Below are 21,953 nucleotides of genomic sequence, written 5' to 3' on the forward strand. Positions count from 1 at the left end.
TTCCAATGTACATTTTGACACATTCCAATTATTTTATAATTTGGCTTAAGTCATTAAAAAATTTTTTTGAGGGCACACTACAGTTAAATCTTACATAAAATTAGCCAGCATATGCTAATCAGTGTGAATAGATATATGTTAAAAAATATTTTCTCCCATTCTACAGGTTGTCTTTTCACTTTCGTAAAGATATCCTGAAGCATAAACTTTTAAAAATGGATGAAGTCTAATGTATCCAGTTTTTCCTTATCACTTATCCTTTTGTTACCACATTAAAAAACCCTGATGTTTTACTCCTTTGCTAAGTGTCATATTTTTTGGTCTCACATTTAGGTCTATAATCCATTTTGAGTTAATTTTTTTATGTGGTTTGAAGGGGTCCAACTTTATTCTTTTGCATGTTGTCCTAGAACCATTTGTTGAAAAGACTGTTTATTCCCTCATTAAATTTTCTTGACACTTTTGTCATAATTCAGTAGCCCATAAATATAAGGGTTTTGGGGGGGTTCTCAATTATATTCTATTTATCTATATGTTTATCCTTATGTTTATACTATATTATTTTGATTACTATAGCTTTACAGTAAGTTACGAAATTGGGAAATGTGAGTCCTACAACTTTTATCTTTTTCTAGACTGTAATGGCTAGTTTGAATCCCTTGCATTTCTGTATGAATTTTAGGATCAGCTCAACAATTTCTGCAAAAAAATCAGCCAGGATTTTGATAGCAATAGCATTGGTTTTTTAGATCAACTTGGGGAGTACTGCCATCTTAACAATATTAAGTCTTCTAATCCATGTACATGGGTGTCTTTCTGTTTATTTATATCTTTAATTTTTTCAACAACGTTTTGTAATTTTCAGTGTACAAGCCTTCAACTTTTTTTGTTAAATTTATTCCTAACTATTTTTTTCCTTTTAATGCTATGGAATGTTTAATGCTAATGTAATATTTTTCTTAATTTGGGGGTTTTCATTGCTAGTGTAAAGAAACACAATTGATTTTTATATATTGATCTTGTATCTTGCAACCTTACTAAATACATGTATTAGTTCTACTATTTTCTCTTCTTTTGAATTCCTTATGATTTTCTATAAAGAAGATAACTGCAAATAAGGATAGTTTTCCTTCTTCTTTTCCAATGTGTGACTTTATTTTATTTTTGCCTATTGCTCTGGATAGAATCTCCACCACAATGTTGAGTAGAAGTGTGAGAGAAAAACATCCTTGTCTTGTTCCTGATCTTTGGGGGAATGATTTATTCTTTCTCTGTTAGGTATGATGTTACCTACAGACTTTCATAGACACCCTTTTTCAGGTTGAGGAAGTCCCCCTTTGTCTCCTAGTTTGTTTAATGTTTTTGTTATGAAAGGGCATTGGATTTCATCAAATGTTTTTTTCTATGTCTACTGGGATCATCAAGTGGTTTTTATCTTTTATTTTATTAATATATGTTGTATTGAATTAAACCAATTTTGCATTCTTGGGACAAATCTCATTTGGTTATAGTATATAATAATATATTTGGTTATAGCATATAATAATTGTTATATTTTCCTGGATTTAGCTTGTTAAGGTTTTGTTGAGGATTTTACATCTACATTTATAATGAATATTGATCTGTAGGTTTCATTTCTTGTGATTTCTATGTCTGATTTTGGTATCAAGGTTAATACTGGCCTCAAAATGAGCTGGTGAGTATTTCTACCCCTTCTACTTTTTGGAATAGTGTGTAAGAAACTGGCATTAAGTCTTCTTTGGGGAAATGCACTATTTTTTTTTTTGGCCACATGGCATGTGGTATCTTAGTTCCCTGATCAGGTATCAAACCTGTGCCCCCTACAATGGAAGCGCAGAGTCTTGACCACTGGACCACCAGGGAAGTCCACAATAAGTCTTCTTTGAATGTTTGGTAGAATTCGTTATCTATGCCTAGGTTTCACAGACACTAAAAAATATTTAAAGGAATTATATCACTAGAAACACCACCACATTGGATTCAAGGAGACAGAGATGGTACAAAATGAAAATGCCTTTAGACACCTGAATTCAACGGGCATGAAGCAGATTTAGAATTCTATTCAGCCTATGATTTTATTTCTCTTGTGTTAATATGTAGGAGTGCAATGCCTCGTTACAGGGCAGGTGAATATTTAAAATTTTAACAAACTGCCAAATTGTGTTCTAAAGTGGCTCTACCATATGTTTCACCCAGCACTGAATAAAAGTTCCACGTGAATAAGAGTTAAGAGTTCTTCCATGTGTTCACAAGCAACTGCTATAAGTGTCTTTAATGTTTGCCATTCTAATAGGCGTGTAGTAGTAGAATCCCATTGTGGTTTTTACCTTGAACTTCTCTAATGACTCATAATTTCGAGCATTTTTTACGTGTTTATTTGCCATCCATATACCTTCTTTGGTGAAATGTCCATTCATATCTTTTGCCTGCTGTTAAAATGAATATTGGTTAATATTTCTATTCTCATTAACAGGAATACATTGAAACAACCAAAGAAAAAAAAAATGCAGTCTCTTCTGCACTCCCGCTTCCCTTCCTTCACACTTTCCCTGAGGCCAAACAGCATTGGAATGGCTTTTGCAATCTGGGGGGTCTGGCTAAAAGGAAGTTACTAGAGGATGCATTTAGTATGGGCTTAGTAGGTACATTTATGTGGTTGGCAGTCACATCAACATACGGATAAGTTGTTGTTAGTGGTTCTGGTGTTGAAATTGCTTCTAAGAGTATTCTGATTACTCTGTAGGCTGACTCATCTAGCATTGTGATATGAAGACATACAAAGAGGCATTTATTTAAACAACTGACACAGCTGAAAATACACCATTTTTGCTGCAATTTGGAGACATTTTGGGACATCTCGCTTGGTACAAGTGAAAACCATAGACTCTTCATTTTGCATTACTTTCAAGTTTACTTATTAAATAACTGACAAAAATTGGTAAAAATTGATGGACTATAAAACAGATGTAATAAAGATAAATAATATCAATAGAAAAATTTCTGTAATCAAAAATTAAATTGTTGCCAAAACAAATTTCACATCCGATCAATAGCTTTAATTAATTAAAAAAAATTGTAATTGAAGTTACAAATAGGCCCTTGGATTGTTTCCTAATGCAATCAATGGAGACTAATAAATTGTCTGAACTTACGAGAAAAGGATTTAAATTTCCAACTGACCTGACATGAAGTGCTAATCCCAGTGAAGGAAACATATAACTTGGGAGAAGGTATTAACAATGGTGTGCTGGTACTTGTTTAATAACTAGCTCTCTGGAAAAAAAAAATAAACAAAAGGGCTGATGTGTAGTTTTTGCCAACGGTGTAAATACTCCCACCACAGCCAATTAAACCTACCAATATGATATCACTGAGCCCAAAGTTGGAAGGAGATGCACACAATCAGCTCTTAGGAGGAGAGATGGGATTAGTGGTTTCCAGCCTTCCCAACACTGTATTGCAAGGAATATATCAACTGTAAATTGGTTCACAGGTTTGTCCATTAAAATTTGAGAGTGGTCATGGCCCAAAGAAAACTGAAGTTCTTTGAAATATTACAGTTCATATGTGAAAGAGAAAGGTTTCTCTCAACTTGACAACAATTCTAAAGCTGTACATAGCATTAGTGATATTAGTTATGAGGCTGAAAGAAATTTTTATATGTTATCAATACAAATGTCAACAATCCTACTGGAGGAGAATGAATTGAGTTTTTATTATTCATAAAAATGTTAGAAAACAATGGTCAAATGGAGAAAAGACCAAAGAGTACGTAGCCAGAAAATATAAGGAAGAAAGGTTTTAAAGGTGGATCAGGCAATTAATGAAAATATACTATTTTTAAAATGTTGTGCTTTAAGTTTTGTTTAATAGCTATATATAATTTGCAATTTAATTTTCTCATTCTAAATCTTTGCTTTGTCTTTAATTTTATATTAGTAATCTACATTCTTTTTCTTAAAGAGGACCCTCAGAATTTTATCAGTTTCAGACCCCACAGACCCTGGATGTGCCCCACAATTGATTTATAATTCATCCTAGAGCCAGCTTAACTGTCAGATGCTAAGTGATAGTCTGCTACAGTTTTGCTGACCTCCAATGGCAAATTTTAAAGAAGAAAAAATTTTACAAAAAGTGCTCACAAATGAGTTGAGTTTTCTTCTAGATCTACCCACTTAACAAATTTTATTTTTTGGTGAGTACTTAATGTTTCTGAGTATCATGTCTTCATTTTGAAAATCAGGTTAACTTGTTTTTCTATGCCTTCTAAAATAATTATTTTAGGGAAGTGATGTACGGGAAAATATTTTTATAGAGTAAAGAAATAAATGTCATCCCTGAGTCTAGCTTTACTTTTATATACATGAATTATGTTATGGTATTTTGGTGAATTTCAACAAAATGATCCTCAAGACTTACTAACTTTCCAGAAACAACTTGGTAATATAATTTAATTATGTTAAAATGACCTATTCAAATGAATTTGTTAAAACACAAGTTTTTTATTATTAAAATGCACGTGGAGACCTTCACCATGGTGGACGAGTAAGACGCGGCGATCACCTTCCTCCCCACAAACATATCAGAAATACATCTACATGTGCAACAACTCCTACAGAACACATACTGAAAGCTGGCAGAAGACCTCAGACCTCCCAAAAGGCAAGAAACTCCCCACATACATGGGTAGGGCAAAAGAAAACAGAAAAGACAGAGACAAAACAATAGGGATGGGACCTGCACCTCGGGAAGGAAGCTGTGATGGAGGAAAAGTTTCCACACACTAGGAAGCCCCTTCACTGGCGGAGATGGTGGGGGGGAAGCTTCGGAGCCATGGAGGACAGCACAGCAACAGGGGTGCAGAGGGCAAAGCGGAGAGATTCCCCCACAGAGGATCGGTGCCGACCAGCACTCACCAGCCTGAGAGGCTTGTCTGCTCACCCGCCGGGGCGGGCAGGGGCTGGGAGCTGAGGCTCCGGCTTTGGAGGTCAGATCCCAGGGAAAGGACTGGGGTTGGCTGCGTGAACACAGCCTGAAGGGGGCTAGTGCGCCGCACCTAGCCAGGAGAGAGTCCAGGAAAAAGTCTGGAAATGACTAAGAAGCAAGAGACCATTGTTTCCTGGTGCGCGAGGAGAGGGGATTCAGAGCACTGCCTAAACCAGCTCCAAAGACAAGCATGAGCCACGGCTATCAGCACGGACACCAGAGACAGGCATGAAACGCTAAGGCTGCTTGACAAACTATTAGCCAGACTCATCAAGAAAAAAAGGGAGAACACTCAAATAAATAGAATTAGAAATGAAAATGGAGAAGTAACAACTGACACTGCAGAAATACAAAGGATCATGAGAGATTAGTACAAGCAACTCTATGCCAATAAAATGGACAACCTGGAAGAAATGGACAAATTCTTAGACAAGCACAACCTTCTGAGACTGAATCAGGAAGAAATAGAATATATAACCAGACCAATCAAAAGCACTGAAATTGAAACTGTGGTTAAAAATCTTCCAACAAACACAAGCCCAGGACCAGATGGTTTCACAGGCGAATTCTATCAAACATTTAGAGAAGAGCTGACACCAATCCTTCTCAAACTCTTCCAAAATATAGCAGTGGGAGGAACACTCCCAAATTCATTCTATGAGGCCATCATCACCCTGATACCAAAACCAGACAAAGATGTCACAAAGAAAGAAAACTACAGGCCAATATCACTGATGAACACAGAGGCAAAAATCCTCAACAAAATACTAGCAAACAGAATCCAACAGCACATTAAAAGGTTCGTACACTATGATCAAGTGGAGTTTCTCCCAGGAATGCAAGGATTCTTCAATATACGCAAATCAATCAATGTGATACACCATAGTAACAAATTGAAGGAGAAAAACCATATGATCATCTCAATAGATGCAGATAAATCTTTTGACAAAATTCAACACCAATTTATGATAAAAACCCTCCAGAAAGTAGGCATAGAGGGAACATTCCTCAACATAATAAGGTCATATATGACAAACCCACAGCCAACATCGTTCTCAATGGTGAAAAACTGAAATCATTTCCTCTAAGATCAGGAACAAGACAAGGTTGTCCCCTCTCACTGTTATTATTCAACACAGTTTTGAAAGTTTTACCCACAGCAATCAGAGAAGAAAAAGAAATAAAAGGAATCCAAATCAGAAAAGAAGAAGTAAAGCTGTCACTGTTTGCAGATGACATGATACTCTACATAGAGAATCCTAAAGATGCTACCAGAAAACTACTAGAGCTAGTCAATGAATTTGGTAAGGTAGCAGGATACAACAATTCATGCACAGAAATCTCTTGCATTCCTATACACTAATGATGAAAAACTTGAAAGAGAAATTAAGGAAACACTCTTATTTACCATTTCAACAAAAAGAATAAAATACCTAGTAATAAACCTACCTAAGGAGACAAAAGACCTGTATGCAGAAAACTATAAGACACTGATGAAAGAAATTAAAGATGATACAAACAGATGGAAAGATATACCATGTTCTTGGATTGGAAGAATCAACATTGTGAAAATGACTATACTACCCAAAGCAATCTACAGATTCAATGCAATCCCTATCTAACTACCAATGGCATTTTTCACAGAATTAAAACAAAAAATTTCACAATTTGTATGGAAACACAAAAGACCCCAAATAGCCAAAGCAATCTTGAGAAAGAAAAACAGAGCTTGAGGAATCAGGCTGCCGGACTTCAGACTACACTACAAAGCTACAGTAATCAACACAGCATGGTACTGGTACAAAAAGAGAAATATAAATCAATGGAACAGGATAGAAAACCCAGAGATAAACCCACGCACATATGGTCACCTTATTTTTGATAAAGGAGGCAAGCATATACAATGGAGAAAAGACAGCCTCTTCAATAAGTGGTGCTGGGAAAACTGGACAGCTACATGTAAAAGAATGAAATTAGAACACTCCCTAACACCATACACAAAAATAAACTCAAAATGGATTAAAGACCTAAATGTAATGCCAGACACTATAAAACTCTTAGAGGCAAACAGCAAGATCCTTTTTGACCCACCTCCTAGAGAAATGGAAATAAAAACAAAAATAAACAAATGGGACCTAATGAAAGGTAAAAGCTTTTGCCCAGCAAAGGAAACCATAAACAAGACAAAAAGACAACCCTCAGAATGGGAGAAAATATTTGCAAATGAAGCAACTGACAAAGGAATAATCTCCAAATTTACAAGCAGCTCATGCAGCTCCATATCATAAAAACAAACAACCCAGTCCAAAAATGGGCAGAAGACCTAAATAGACATTTCTCCAAAGAATATATACAGACTGCCAATAAACACATGAAAGGATGTTCAACATCATTAATCAGCAGAGAAATGCAAGTCAAAACTACAATGAGGTATCACCTCACACTGTCAGAATGGCCATCATCAAAAAATCTACAAACAATAAATGCTGGAGAGGGTGTGGAGAAAAGGGAACCCACTTGCACTGTTGGTGGGAATGGAAATTGATACAGCCACTATGGAGAACAGTATGGAGGTTCCTTAGAAAACTAAAAATAGAACTACCATACAACCCAGCAATCCCACTACTGGACATATACCCTGAGAAAACCATAATTCAAATAGAGTCATGTACCACATTGTTCATTGCAGCTCCATTTACAATAGCCAGGACATGGAAGCAACCTAAGTGTCCATCAACAGATGAATGGATAAAGAAGACGTGGCACATATAGACAATGGAATATTACTCAGCATAAAAAGAAACGAAACTGAGTTATTTGTAGTGAGGTGGATGGACCTAGAGACTGTCATACAGAGTGAAGTAAGTCAGAAAGAGAAAAATAAACACCTTATGCTAACATATATATATGGAATCTTAAAAAGTGGTACTGAAGAACCTAGGGGCAGGACAGGAATAAAGACGCAGACATAGAGAACGGACTTGAGGACACAGGGAGGGGGAAGGGTAAGCTGGGACGAAGTGAGAGAGTGGCATGGACTTATATATACTAACAAATGTAAAACAGATAGCTAGTGGGAAGCAGCGGCATAGCACAGGGAGATAAGCTCGGTGCTTTGTGACCACCTAGAGTGGTGGGATAGGGCGGGTGGGAGGGAGAAGCTAGAGCGAGGAGATATAGGGATATATGTATATGTATAGCTGATTCACTTTGTTATAAAGCAGAAACTAACACACCATTGTAAAGCAATTATACTCCAAGAAAGATGTTAAAAAAAAATGCATGCAAATATAATCTACCTCATTCCATAAAGGATATAAGGTGGCTTTCAAATAAGATGGTGAGAAAATAAAGTTTTACGATATGCTCTGCTCCTGAATGCCTTTAAATCGTCTTTAGAACAATTTTAAAATAATATTTTATGCAATCTGAAAGACATAAGAAACAACTATCTTCCAGATTTAGTCAGAATTTTACAAACCCTCTTACTGTCCAGTAAAGTATTAAGAATTCTTATTTCTTTGAAATCAAGACTTTTACCAAAAACTGGCAGGCAGTCATGGACTTATTTTGCTCATTTTCATTTATATTGTTGCCCGCATCATATTTTTTTTTATGCTGGTCACTAGCATTATTTGTGGCTAATCTATGCTTTGTTGTTTGTGAGCAGTGACTCATGAGATGCCTCATTCTAAAGATTATTTTGTCAGAAGTAGCAAGCTTTTATCTATGCCTAATTAGCTCCTGGATGTTGACCTCAAGTTATATCAGTAAATAAGCTGAAGCTACCTTTTATATAGTTCTATGGTACTAGCTCTTGAATATATGAATAGAACAATGAAATGGACAACCAGGAAGTAAATCTATCTATATATGGATCTATAACTAAGCATATGATAAAATGTATTTTGCCATTATTAAAAGAATGTGAAGAACATTAAATCTTACAGAAAAGGCTTAAGAAAAGAAAAATCAGGATATAAAAATGGCACATATAAACTTATTGCAAGAAAACATGCCTAAATCTTGCCTACATCTTTACATTTTTGTCATGCATATATACTAATTCTTCAATAAATATGTATTATATTTTTAAGCAGGAAAAACTGTGACTTTTTAAGCTTATCATATTTTAACTCTACTAGACACTATAAACTAGATTTCCAGTCTCCTCTATGTTTCAGTGCCCCACCATTTATACATGGATTATTAGATGTGTGGGGGTGAGGAACAGAAATAACAGAGCTCCTGAGCCAACTACAAAGTTAGAACTCACAGTCCCCAAGACTGTCCTCACTTCTGACACAAACTGCAAGTTTGGGAAATTTCCCAAATCATCTTCTGATTTGATAGTTCACTATAAGAATTCACAGAACTCACTGAAGGCAATTATGCTCATGGTTACGGTTTGCTGCTGGGAAGGAGACAGACTAAAATCAGCCGAGGGAAGAAGCACGTAGGGTAGAGTCCCATAGAAGTACCCAACGAGGAGTTTCCATTTTCCTCTCCTCATTGAATCAGGATACATTACTCTTCTAGCACTGATTTGTGACAGTAAGTATGGAGTTTTGCCAACTGGGAAAACTTGCCCAAGCCCCAGAGTTTTTATTGAGACTCCATTACGCAGCCATGATTGATTGACTGATTGCAAATATGGTTGAGTCTCTAGGTCAACTGATACCTACATCACATTATTGGTCTTTCTGGTACGGTCAGCCCTCACTCTAAATCACATTGTTAGGCTAGTGAATATGACCAAAGTCCTTAGGCAAAGAAAAGACACTAGAGATTACCTCCCCGAAGCTTTGGGCAAGGCCAAATTCTTTACTCAGGGATTAAGCAGGTCAATAATGTATTGGTTTACCATGTGTATCAAACAGCATGGTAACTTATCTCTCATCTAGTCCTCAATGTTTGCTGCCATAGGGAAAACCCAAAATGTGAATGGATTAAAATATTTGACAGGTGAGGCAAAGCTTTTTAAAAAGCCTTCCAAAGTCAGTACTTTGGAATACTTATTTCATAATTAAAGAATGCTTACATCTAATTACTAAGGATGCTTGTTCACTGTCATAAAGAAAAAGTTCTGTTCAGTGGATGAAGAGGTCATCCATCACACATACAAGATTCATTTAACCTGAAATACTATTGGGCTCATGTTATGATATAAATGATTATGAAACCTTAATATTTAACTAAACATTTGCTTCATGCATGTCTGTAAACCTAGTAAACCACATAAAACTTCATACTATTGGCAAGCAACTTGGGCAGCAGGGGAAAAATAACACTGTTCTCAACATTTTGCCTTTTAAATAAATGAACAGGGACTTGGATCTAAAGGACATGCACTCAATATGTGGGAGGACAAGCTTCATACACAACACCCTGACCCCAGATCAGTGTTTCTGAAATTTTCAGACTGAACTAAGGCCTTTTAATGTAACAGAGCAGGACCCTGTGGGGCCTTCCCAGGACAGAACCCTCCCCCCATATCCTCTGCTTTAGCTCCTCTCTGAAGTACATAGATAGTAGTGTCTGATGCACATTTCCTGAGTTGTTTTACAGATGCTAAAACCCCCACCAAGTGAAAGACATTAACTACTTGATGACCATGAGCACATGGCCCCTAGGCCTACTGAAATCTAAGGATTGATAATGTTGACCCTTGTGACACCACCCTGTTACCTCACCAACAACCAATCAGAGAATTGTGTAAGAGCTGATCACAGTACCCTGGGACTCCCCTCCCTCACCTTGCCCTAAAAATGCTTTGCTAAAACCCATCAGGGAGTTTCGGATGTTTGAGCATTAGCAGTCCCAGACTCCTTGTATGGTGCCTTACATCATTAAACACTGAACTTTCCTTCACCACAACCTGGTGTCAGTAGATGGGCTTTACTGTGCGCGGGCAAGCAGACCCAAGTTTTGCTTTGGTAGCATTAAAAGAGAAGGACTTTATATAAGTAGATTCTTTGTGTTGATTCAAGTCATCTTTAGTATAGCATTTTTATTATTATGCTTTACTGTAACATCTTTATTATTTATTATAATTATAAATTATATCTGTTATAGCATTACTTATTTACAATTATAAAACTACACATTAATTACTTATCACATAAAACTGATTAATGACTTATAAATTTTGTACAAGTATGAAACATGAACAAGTAAAAATTAACAAACTAAAATCAATCAAATTCTAATGAGCATATTTATGCACTACTTCTTCCTGATTTAATCCTCACCTATTTTTTTTTCCAATTTTCTGGAACAATGTAAAAAAAAAAATCACTCATTGGAGGAGAACTCATCCTATACCACCAAAGCACAAAGGTTAAGTATATATACTCAGTTCCTAGATCCAAAATAAAAAACAGATTCTGAAAAGGAGAAAAATCAAAATGTATAAAATATGAGTCAAAATATAAAATGCATTAGGCTCCTGGGACTAAACTGTTAAAATCATCTGACTATATTTCTATTCAGAAAATGTGCATTTGTCAAATAGTTAAGAGGACCATTGTGAATCAGCTGCTTGAGAGACAGGCAGCGGGACCACCCCTTAGCCATGACAATAGACAAAATTGGCTAACTTTAAAGAAAAGGCCAGCCATAACCATCACTCTTTTACATTCACTACTCACCTCTAGGAAAATATAGTCAAGTTGCTCATCTAGACTCTCAAAAATATTTAGATTACAGCTCCCAGGGTGAAGTTACTAAAAAACACAGATGAAAATGACTGTTCATCATCAGTGGAGGCTTCACACTTCATTGAGAGCCCAAGTGGGAACATGATCTCTGAATCACAGTATACTGTCAAACATCAAGTGATGGAATGCTACTTAATGACTCTGTGATCAACAGTGCAGGTGGTCCCAGCAGCAGGAGAGAGCATCCAGGGTGCACGTCAGTCAATATATTAGACTCAGTGCATATTTTTCTTTGAGAACAAAATCAGGTTTAGCTCTTCGTGAAATGTTTGAAATGCGATATCAAAGAAGGAAAGAAAGTGCTGCATTGAATTGATACACAGAACTGTTCTTTTCCAGGCTTTGCATGAAGGCAGAGGATACTGGGAATGTGATTGTATTCCTTATACCATGCTAATTCTAAGTACTTAAAGGCTGCCTTGATGAATACATAATCAATCAGTACAGAATAGTGCAGACTTCTTACACAAGGGTTGTGGAACAGGAGTGTGAAACTACAGAGGAAAGTGCTTCACAGTCAAAGCTGAATCATCAACTCTAAACATGTTTACCTGACTGCTTTTTAAGGGCTCCAAAAAAATGATCTCTCCCTACCCATGCCAAAATATATTATTCTAGGTTATGATTATTAGCTTTAGTCAAATTTGTTTTTTTTTTTTATTTTTCTTGGGTATACACAGCAAAATGGTAAAGTGCTACAGCCTGCTAACACTGGCTCGCAAGAGCTGATTGTGTACATCTCTCCCCATCTTCATGTTCATTAATATCACACTAGTGGCTGAAATTGATAATGGAGTATCTACACCAGAGAAGTCAAAAAACACTACAAATGGGGGGTCCCCCCACCCCACTCCCCAAGGAGCAGGTTGTTAAACATTTACCAACACACTATTGTCCCTCAGTAGTGTTGTGTACTCATTCAAATATTGTGCTATGGGTCACACAATTGGTCAAAAACAGGGAACAAAACCAATGACCTGAAGAGACATAGTTCTTGTTCTCCTAGATCTTACCAGTCTTATGTAGTTGCCATGCCCCTTTCTTACCTTATTCCTTACCTTCACTTTCATATGTCCTACTCATTCCTTAAGCCATCTCTATTTTATATGACACTAGTGTCTCCCTTTGCTAAACTTTTATTGCAGTTATCAAAGTAATACATTTTGTAAATAAGATCTAAATTTTTTCCCATGTATGATCTTCTTGACTATATTTCATGTTACTTCAAAGCAGACAAGTTTTAAACTTTGTTGCAAGGTTTGCTTAGCATGAAGCACATTGTGGGTGGCAGGAGCTGGGAGATAGGGGAACACTCAAAATTTTGGAATTGATTGAGGGGAATGCTTTTCTTTTAACATTTAAATAGAATGGTGTGGCTCACACATTTTCCACAGGCTCCCCTCTAATATTTGTAGGACTAGGGAAAGGAGTATAAACACAGAATCCCAGCCTGGCTCTCCCTTCTCTTCCCACCCTCTGACTCTAGCCTACAACTGTGAGGGGCCCAATGCTTAAGTGTGGTAGGGTGATCAACCCCCTCATTTTGCCTGGGACTGAGGGGTTTTGGGGGATGCAGGACTTCAATGCTAAAACTGGTACAGTCACAGGCAAACTGTGATAGGTCATCTTTTGGATTAAGGAAAGAGGATTATGCAAGCAGGTCCAGATAGCAACAAAACATCTGCCGGTCAGAGATTTCTAGGGTTTTGGAAACACAAAGCATGGCCTGGACAGGTGGCGGTGAGTGCGTGATAGCACACGAACTGTGGTTGGGTATCTTCCTTTTACCTCACACACTCATCTCTCCCAGAACTATGATATATTCTGGGCATGTAGTAGTAGAAAAAGATACAAACATGTTTTTAAAGTAAAACATATTAAAAGCATGTTCAAGTTACACTCATTTCTTTTCTTCAGTGTTGCAAAGCCTTCCTTTCTGACCTCCCTGCATCCATTTTTTGGCCCCTTCTAGTCTACTGACCATATTGTATACATCGAGTGATAAAACCTATGTAAATCTCTTTAGTGTGTTCAAATAAAAGAGCAGGACCACTAACTTGATAAAATGGCCCACTGTGATACGAAAGGCCCCCCCCAATCCCACTGGACTCACATTATGCCACTCACCCCCTGTGCCACTCATAGGCACACTGGCCTTACTCTGGTTCCTTCCTTCAACGGTCCATCTTCTTGCCTGCTTCAGGGCCTTTGCATATGCCAGGCCCCATGTGCCACTGTCACTATGTGAAAGCTCTTTCCTGATAAAGTTTTCCCTGTCCAATCCTCAGTCTAGATCAGGGTTTCATCCCAGGCTTTCAGACCTCATCTTGCTTTTCCTTTTTGCCACATTTTGTACTTTGTAATATGATGACATGTTATTTGAATAACATATAACTTCTCCTCTAGACTTGTAAACTCAGCAAGGGCAGCATAATGTTACTTGTTGTTTTATCTCCATATACAGATTATATAGTAAACAGGCACTATTTGAGGAAAACAGAAAGGCAGAAATGAAGGAAGGAAGGGGAATTAAGCAAGCTTCTACATAATGTGGTAAAGTTCACTACACAAGGAGTTTTAATATTTCTACTCTAATATGGGTATTTTATAAAACCTCACTCATTTTAAAAGCAGGAGTTATTTTGTCACAACTTATGTTTCCCTGTTAAAGAGAAAGCATTAGCAACAGAATATATTCACATTGGAAGGATTTTGTTCCATTATGTCATGGATTTGTGAAACAGCACCAAGGAATCAAAAAAGCTAGAAAAATCCAAGGAGGGATTATATACTATTTGTAAATTCTCTTTCTCTCTTTCATTTCCCTCCTTCCTCACACTCTAATCCTGATCATAATATTTTCACAAAATCTAATATCAGAAGAAAAAAACTATTAAGCTCATTCTCAGTAATGTGCAAAAGATTAATAAAGTATAAATTGTTACTTTTTTTTTTTTTCCCCACCTCGCGGCTAGTGGGATCTTAGCTCCCAGACCAGGGATAGAGGGCAGGCCCCGCAGTGAAAGAGCCAAGTCCTAACCACTAGACTGCCAGGGAATTCCCAATAGTTACTCTTTTATACAGTTCCCAGAAGCTGTAACATTTGAAAATGCAAATAGCCTAAAGTTAAAAAATTCAGTTGGTATTCCAATTATGTGGATGCCATTTTGACAGTAAAATCATTCCATATGGCCGAATAAATAAAACAACCAAAGTTTCATGTTTCTAAAGCAACTATCAAGCAACATGTACAACAGATATCTTCTATCCCCGTCTACCCTCTACTCTCATTTCTTCCTGAGCCTTACCAGCGAGCTCATGCCAAGAAACCACTTTACCCATGGAAGGTGACCACATACCCTTTGAGAAATAGCAACTGATCCACAAATGCTGACAGGAGATATGAGCTCCGGCAAATGGATTATTTAGACAAACCAGACACAAAGTACGAGTAGCTGGAGAGACATTACTCATTCAAATTCTAGGAAAATACATCTTTTATAGTTAAGACAAACCTTAGAGCAGAAGTTCTATGCCCGAGAGGGAAAGCCGGACGGAAACGACATCCTGCGCTGCTGCAGCAAGCTCCAATTCTCTACTTGGATGCCCGTAGGCCAATATACCCACCCGCCTTTCCATCCTGCGCATGTTCCAAATCCCCCAAACGCATGCGTAGAGTGTCACTGCATCTATGGTGGGGACATTGTGAAAGAGTGTCCTCAAGTCCTCTATGGTTCCCGCGCGGGAAGATGGGCAATGTATATAAGGCGCGTGCGCAGGCGTGGAAGCAACCGCTTTTTTTCTCTTCGACGTGCGTTAGAGATACCTGGTGTCGCCATGGGACGCCGCCCCGCTCGTTGTTACCGGTATTGCAAGAATAAGCCGTATCCAAAGTCTCGCTTTTGCCGAGGTGTCCCTGATGCCAAGATCCGTATCTTTGATCTGGGTCGGAAGAAGGCAAAAGTGGATGAGTTCCCACTCTGTGGACACATGGTGTCTGATGAGTATGAGCAGCTCTCTTCTGAAGCCCTGGAGGCCGCCCGAATTTGTGCCAACAAGTACATGGTGAAAAGTTGTGGCAAAGATGGCTTTCACATCCGAGTGCGACTCCATCCATTACATGTTATCCGCATCAACAAGATGTTGTCCTGTGCTGGGGCTGACAGACTCCAGACAGGTATGCGAGGTGCCTTTGGAAAACCCCAGGGTACAGTGGCCAGAGTCCGCATTGGTCAAGTCATCATGTCCATCCGCACCAAGCTTCAGAACAAGGAACATGTGATTGAAGCCTTACGCAGGGCCAAGTTCAAGTTCCCTGGGCGCCAGAAGATTCATATCTCCAAGAAATGGGGCTTTACCAAGTTTAATGCTGATGAATTTGAAGACAAAGTGGCTAAGAAGTGCCTCATCCCGGATGGTTGTGGAGTCAAATACATCCCCAGCCGTGGTCCTCTGGATAAGTGGCGAGCTCTGCACTCGTGAGGTCTTTGACGGCACTGGCAATTTTGACCATGCTGGTCTGACTTTTGTGAACCAATAAATTTTATTTATGGCAAAAAAAAAAATTATTTCTTAATTTTTTTATACTTTAAAAATATCCAATTTTTAGAATATAGACTAATAGAGAAATAATTTTTGTGTTAAAATTACCAGAGTTTTAATGACAAATGATAATTTCATTTCAAGTGAGAGTGAAACAATTTGTATGCCATTTATAGAGAAAGCTGTTGCAATTCTAACCCACACTTCTAACTTAGAGAGTCTAGGGAAATATGTCAAAAGTTTTGTTTGTAGAGAAGTCATAAGTTATACAGCTGTCATTACCTTGAATAAAAAATAGCTAGAGAAAAATCTGAGATTTACAGAAAAATTCTTATTTTTTATAGAAAATAAACAATTGGGATGAAAATAATGGTAGGCATTAGTCATATTTCAATTACAATCTCTTTGAAACTAAAAAGTCTATTCTTAAACTTGTTGCTTATGTTTTCCTTATACATTTCTGCACATTGTTTTTAGAATTACCTGTCACCTCCAATTATCAGCCTTAGGACAATTCGGGATCACTGCAAAAGGTTTCCCCAGACAAGCCTTACATTATCTTACAATCAAGGAACGACAATCCAATCTTTCCTTCATCACAGAAAGGTCATAGGTTGACAACCAAGTTCATATTTCTTGATCTGAGTCCAAGTAGAACCAACAGAAAAGAGAAAATGAAACTAAACCTGCTGTCTGTCCTCTAAAAGGATCCTAGAGAGAGTTTGCAGTCATACGTGTTTGCCCTACATTAGAGTTATGCTGATCATACAGGTGTTTTTCTGCTTTGTTTTATTTTAGAAATTACATAAGCTAAAGTTTCTGGTCTCTTCTACATTCTAAAATTCTGGTTATTTAGTTGTTTAGTTATTTGTTATTTAGTCTTCTAAATCTCAATCCTGCAAACAGTGCCCTCAGTTTTCTTTAGCTACTCATTTTCAGAGTCAACATATTAAATAACAAAAGGAATACTAAATAAACAGTATTGAAACATATGCTTTTAAAATTATTTTCATTTACTTAAAAAAATTTCTATGTCAATCTTAAAATTTTGCATCTGACTTGATACTTCTTTCAGGCTCTTACTATGTCTCCTACTTGTGTATTTTAAGCTAAATTGCTGTTTTAAGCAATAATATTTATTATATCTAAACAAGAAGGATAACAGGTACTAAATAATATATGAATGTATAGAAAGGGCTTTTCAATTTCAGTAGCACTTTCTTTGACATGTTTTACTTGATGCTCTAAAACTCTTGAAGTTTTCTAGGAAATTAAGTCCTATGCAGTTTGCAAATGAGGGTGTACTTGAGCCAGATCTTCTGACTCCTGTCCAATCCTGTTTACTTTTTACTGCACCATTTTTCAAAAAAAAAAAAAAAAACCCTCAACTTCAAAAAAATCAAAATGGCAAACAAAACCGTTCCTTGGCCATGTGTTAATACAACTGTGATGCAGCTTTGAAAATATTTTCCATCTTCATTATTCATCCTTATCTTTGGTCTCAAACTTTTCAAACATCTTAACCTTCAAACTTGGAACTCTGTACTCACTCACTAAATACAGGGAGGCAGCCAAGCATAAGCCCATGAATGTCCTTGCCCTAAGAGATTGGTAACTATGATTGTTTATGCGTATAGATAGGTGGGTGAAAAGGAAAAGAAAGATTAAAAATTATTACATTAAACAACTAGTAGGAAGCTGTCATCAAGGTTTATTATTTGAGTTTTCCCTACAGTTTTCTATTATAAGCTATTATATGTAAATTTTATTTCTTTAATGTTAATAGAAGAACACTCTCACTTGTTTTTCTTAACAAAAGTCCTGCTAACATGTTCTTGAAGCCATGATTTTGTTTTTTCAGCATTTTCCTTTTTTCTGGTCATTCTAGTTGTTAAAAAATTGATAAGACAGTTGAACTGAAATATAATTAAATTATATATTGCAGAGCTCTTCATTATTTCTAAATTTCTATTCAAAATGGAAAACTTAATTTGGGAACATATGTATTCAGAATTTCATGCACTACTGCAATGAAACAGAACTATCTGCTCATTCAAAATAAAAATACAAGTACAGTTAACTAAATTCAAGCAAATACTGCCAGATAAATCTCTTCGATTTAGTTGATGGAGTTCTTCAGGTTTTATGGAACATACTGACTGAATCAGTTAGAAAATGGACCATGTACCATATATCAGCTTAGTTTTGAAAAGCACATTCCACCAATCATCATTGCATAATCCACCATTTCTTCCCCCTCCCTCAAAATATGGAATTATTCTAAGCGTATTTAGCCTGGAATCCTTAATTTTTATAAAAATATACACCAGGGAGGGAGCGCGGCGGCGGCGGCGGCGGCGGCGGCGGCGGCGGCGGCGGCGGCGGCGGCCCGGCTGCGAGCGCCCGCGTCCCCGGACCGCCGCGGGTTAAGCGCCGCCCGCCGCCGGGAGGGCTGAACCCGGAGCTACCGCTCAGAGCTCGCATTCGGATCCGCTAGAGCAGGAAGATGGCGACGGACGGCGCGAGCTGCGAGCCCGACTTCTCCCGCGCCGCAGAGGAGGCGGTGAGGGCCCCGGCGGAGGCGGCGAAGAAAGACTTTGATGTGGACAACCTCAGTAAATCAGAGCTTCGGATGCTCCTCAGCGTGATGGAAGGGGAGCTGGAGGCCAGAGACCTCGTCATCGAGGCCCTGCGGGTTAACTCTACTCAGGAGAAGACTGGCTCTGGTTTCTCTGAAAACTACGACATTGGCTGAATTGGAGGATTAGGGTGTCTTCTACAAGAGTTACATTTATTAACCTTCCCAGCTGTGTTCTTAAAGATCACCCTCTTCAGTTTTAATACAAAGAGAAACATAAGGGGGAAAACACCCCATGAAATGATAAAAATTTAGCAGCATTACACACCTATTAGAATGGCCAAAATCCAAACACTGGCGATACCAAATGCTGGTGAGGATGTGGAACAACAGGAATTCTCATTTATTGGTAATAAGACTACAAAATGGTACAGTCGCTTTTGGTACTCCAGTTTGGAGGTTTCTTACAAAAATAAACATACGTGGACCATAAAAATATATATATATATATATATATATATATATACACCAGCTCTGACGTGAATTGGTTGTCAGTAACACTGGGAGGCATTTTATTTCCACATTAGCAGCTTTGTACTGCCTGCCCTGACATAATTCAAGTAAGGCTTTCTGGTTCTTAGAGTGTCACTATTGACCTAAGGATTGAGCTGAGAGATCATTTAGCCCCAGTCATCTCCTACCTTTATATTAATGACATAGGCTTTTTTTTTTTTTTTAGTGTAATGACTTCATTGTTTTCCTAAGAATATCTACATAGTCTTTTTTTTCAAGGTAAGTAACGTAAAAAGTAATGAGTAAAGTCAAAATATATTAAATTACACCATCAATAATAATTCAAAGTGAGATCATTATCATGCTCAACAGTGGATAATATGGGAAGATCTGATATCAGGATGGCTGGATTTGAATCTGTTTCTTCACTTACACAGGTAAATTACTTAGTATAGCCATTCCTTAATTTTCGACTATAAGATGGCATTAGGACACTATGATGATAAGGTTCTTTTTTGTATTAAATGAGATAATTGATTGAGAAAATGAATAGGATTGTGCTTTGCACATAGTAAGTACACAAAATTAATGTTAACTTATAACAGTTAATTTGATGTTACTGTTGCTACATTTGCTCCTGCCTCCCTGCTTCTAATTATTGTTGCTTGTAGTATTAATTTTTTCATGAGTTATAACCTTAATATTCTGTTTTTCAACCATAATTCCCTCCAGTTGTATAATTCGAGTTCTAGTTTTAATTGGATTCAATATTCTGATTCGAGGTTTTTTTTTTTTATGTTTAGTTTTATAAATTTCTATTTTCACATTTTTCTATTTTGTCATCTATTTTTGGAGCTCCTTTTGAAAAATGTAATTACGCTTTACCAATTATCCTCTACGTATGACTCACTCTGGAGATTTGTTTTATTTCCTATTTTTTCTACCAAACTGGATATTTTATCTACCTTACCTACCTTTTTCATTCAATATTTGCTTCTTTTCTTCCCTTCTCCTCCTTTTTCTCGAAAGAATGATTATATAGCTGTCATGCCATTATTCTCATACTATGTATGTGTGATTTGTACTGTTCTACCCAGACCTTCTATTTAATCTGAAAGATTGTTGGTGAAACTTCTCTAGTCACCCTTTCACAAAGTTTTTGGGTTTTTTTGTTCATTTAGTCTTCTCTTTGGGTGGCATTGTTTGAGGACTGGGTGTTGCTATCTATCTACTTGTCCATAGCCTCAGGATGAGAGGATAGGGATAGGAGAGAACCTGAAGGATTAAGTATAGCCTTTGATTGATGATTCCTCTTCTGAAATCCCATTAAATATCCTACATCATAGCCCATGCCTCTCTTTCGGGTGTGCAGTTTACTCCTCTATCTGTGATGTATTTCTTATCCCTCCCTTGCTTCTATTCAGTGCAGAACCCTAGAAAATGGCAGACCCAAATGCTGAGGATTTTTGGTGTTGTTTGGAGCTACACCTGTCAATGGATTTTCCTACAGTTTTCCCTTATGTAACTACTTATATGCTCAGTACATTTCTCTCCATATTAGGGCATTAGTGAGACAATTAAAAATTTCATGTTTCTTCAGGAATGCTTCTAAGAGTTTGGAGAGTTTTGGAGAGGTACATTTCATAAATCATCATTATATAATCCATTATTTCTCCCCACCCCTCAAAATATGGAATTACACTAATTATATTAACATTATTTAGTCAGAAATTTTTAATTAAAAAAAAAAACAGCTGTAGGAGAATACTGTTTTCATTTTATGTCTTCTCTCCTAAATTTATGACATGCACATGACATGACCCTTTCCTTGGTGGCTTTTAGGTGTATTTCTTTTATTATATCATTCACTTCATTAGATACTGGGGAAGGAGATTCTTTGATCCTGTTTTACTTCAGTTTATTCACCCAGAAGTTCTCTTAATATCATACTAAAAAATTATCTACTTCTGGAAATTTTCACTCTAAAACAATTCAAGTAAAAATATGCTTCCACATGTTTGTAGCAACTTTAGTTATCTTTTATTGGTGTGGATCTCAAATAATTGTAGCTAAAATTACTATGACTATCAAAATGAAGAAATTTTTATATAAGTTCTAGAAATACAAATTTTGTGTATGTGTCCATACAGAATCTTAACAACTTTTATTATGTTGTAAATAATTACCTAATCAATTAATTCTGCAATTTAATTGTATAAGTTAAATAGGCATCTAAGTGTTATTTATATTTTTGTGTTCCAAATATTTAAAGAATAGGACTATATTTGCAGTAGATGCTATTGTATTTTCAGAATCATATTATTAAGCTCTTCAAGGGTCCTATTTATTAAACTCCTTGTTGTCCCAAATTGACTGGTCACTGATGAAGAGAAATATTAGAGGTTGTGGGGGAGGATAGCATCTTCTGGACAAATGCAGAGTTCTTAAAGGAACAACGATTCCTACCCCTCTCTGGATGAGTGGAGAGGGGGAAAGGACATTGAATTGTTAGGAAATGGTGATTTTCTTTTCTCTTTTTTTTTGGCTGCACCGTGAGGCTTGCAGAATCTTAGTTCCCCAACCAGGGATTGAAG

General features: G+C 37.0%; 1 protein-coding gene across 1 annotated transcript; it reads left to right on the plus strand.

Annotated features, from left to right (window-relative positions):
• Nucleotides 1-8,186: 8,186 nt before the first annotated feature.
• RPL10L (ribosomal protein L10 like) lies at nucleotides 8,187-18,584 on the plus strand. Its single transcript, XM_082452254.1, has one exon. It carries the CDS (start codon nucleotides 15,330-15,332, stop codon nucleotides 16,206-16,208), a length of 879 nt encoding a protein of 292 aa, XP_082308380.1. The 5' UTR covers nucleotides 8,187-15,329; the 3' UTR covers nucleotides 16,209-18,584.
• Nucleotides 18,585-21,953: the final 3,369 nt, after the last annotated feature.

This window comes from Balaenoptera physalus (genome assembly GCF_965194825.1).
Source record: "Balaenoptera physalus genome assembly, chromosome: 2".
NCBI classification, from domain to species: Eukaryota; Metazoa; Chordata; class Mammalia; order Artiodactyla; family Balaenopteridae; genus Balaenoptera; species Balaenoptera physalus.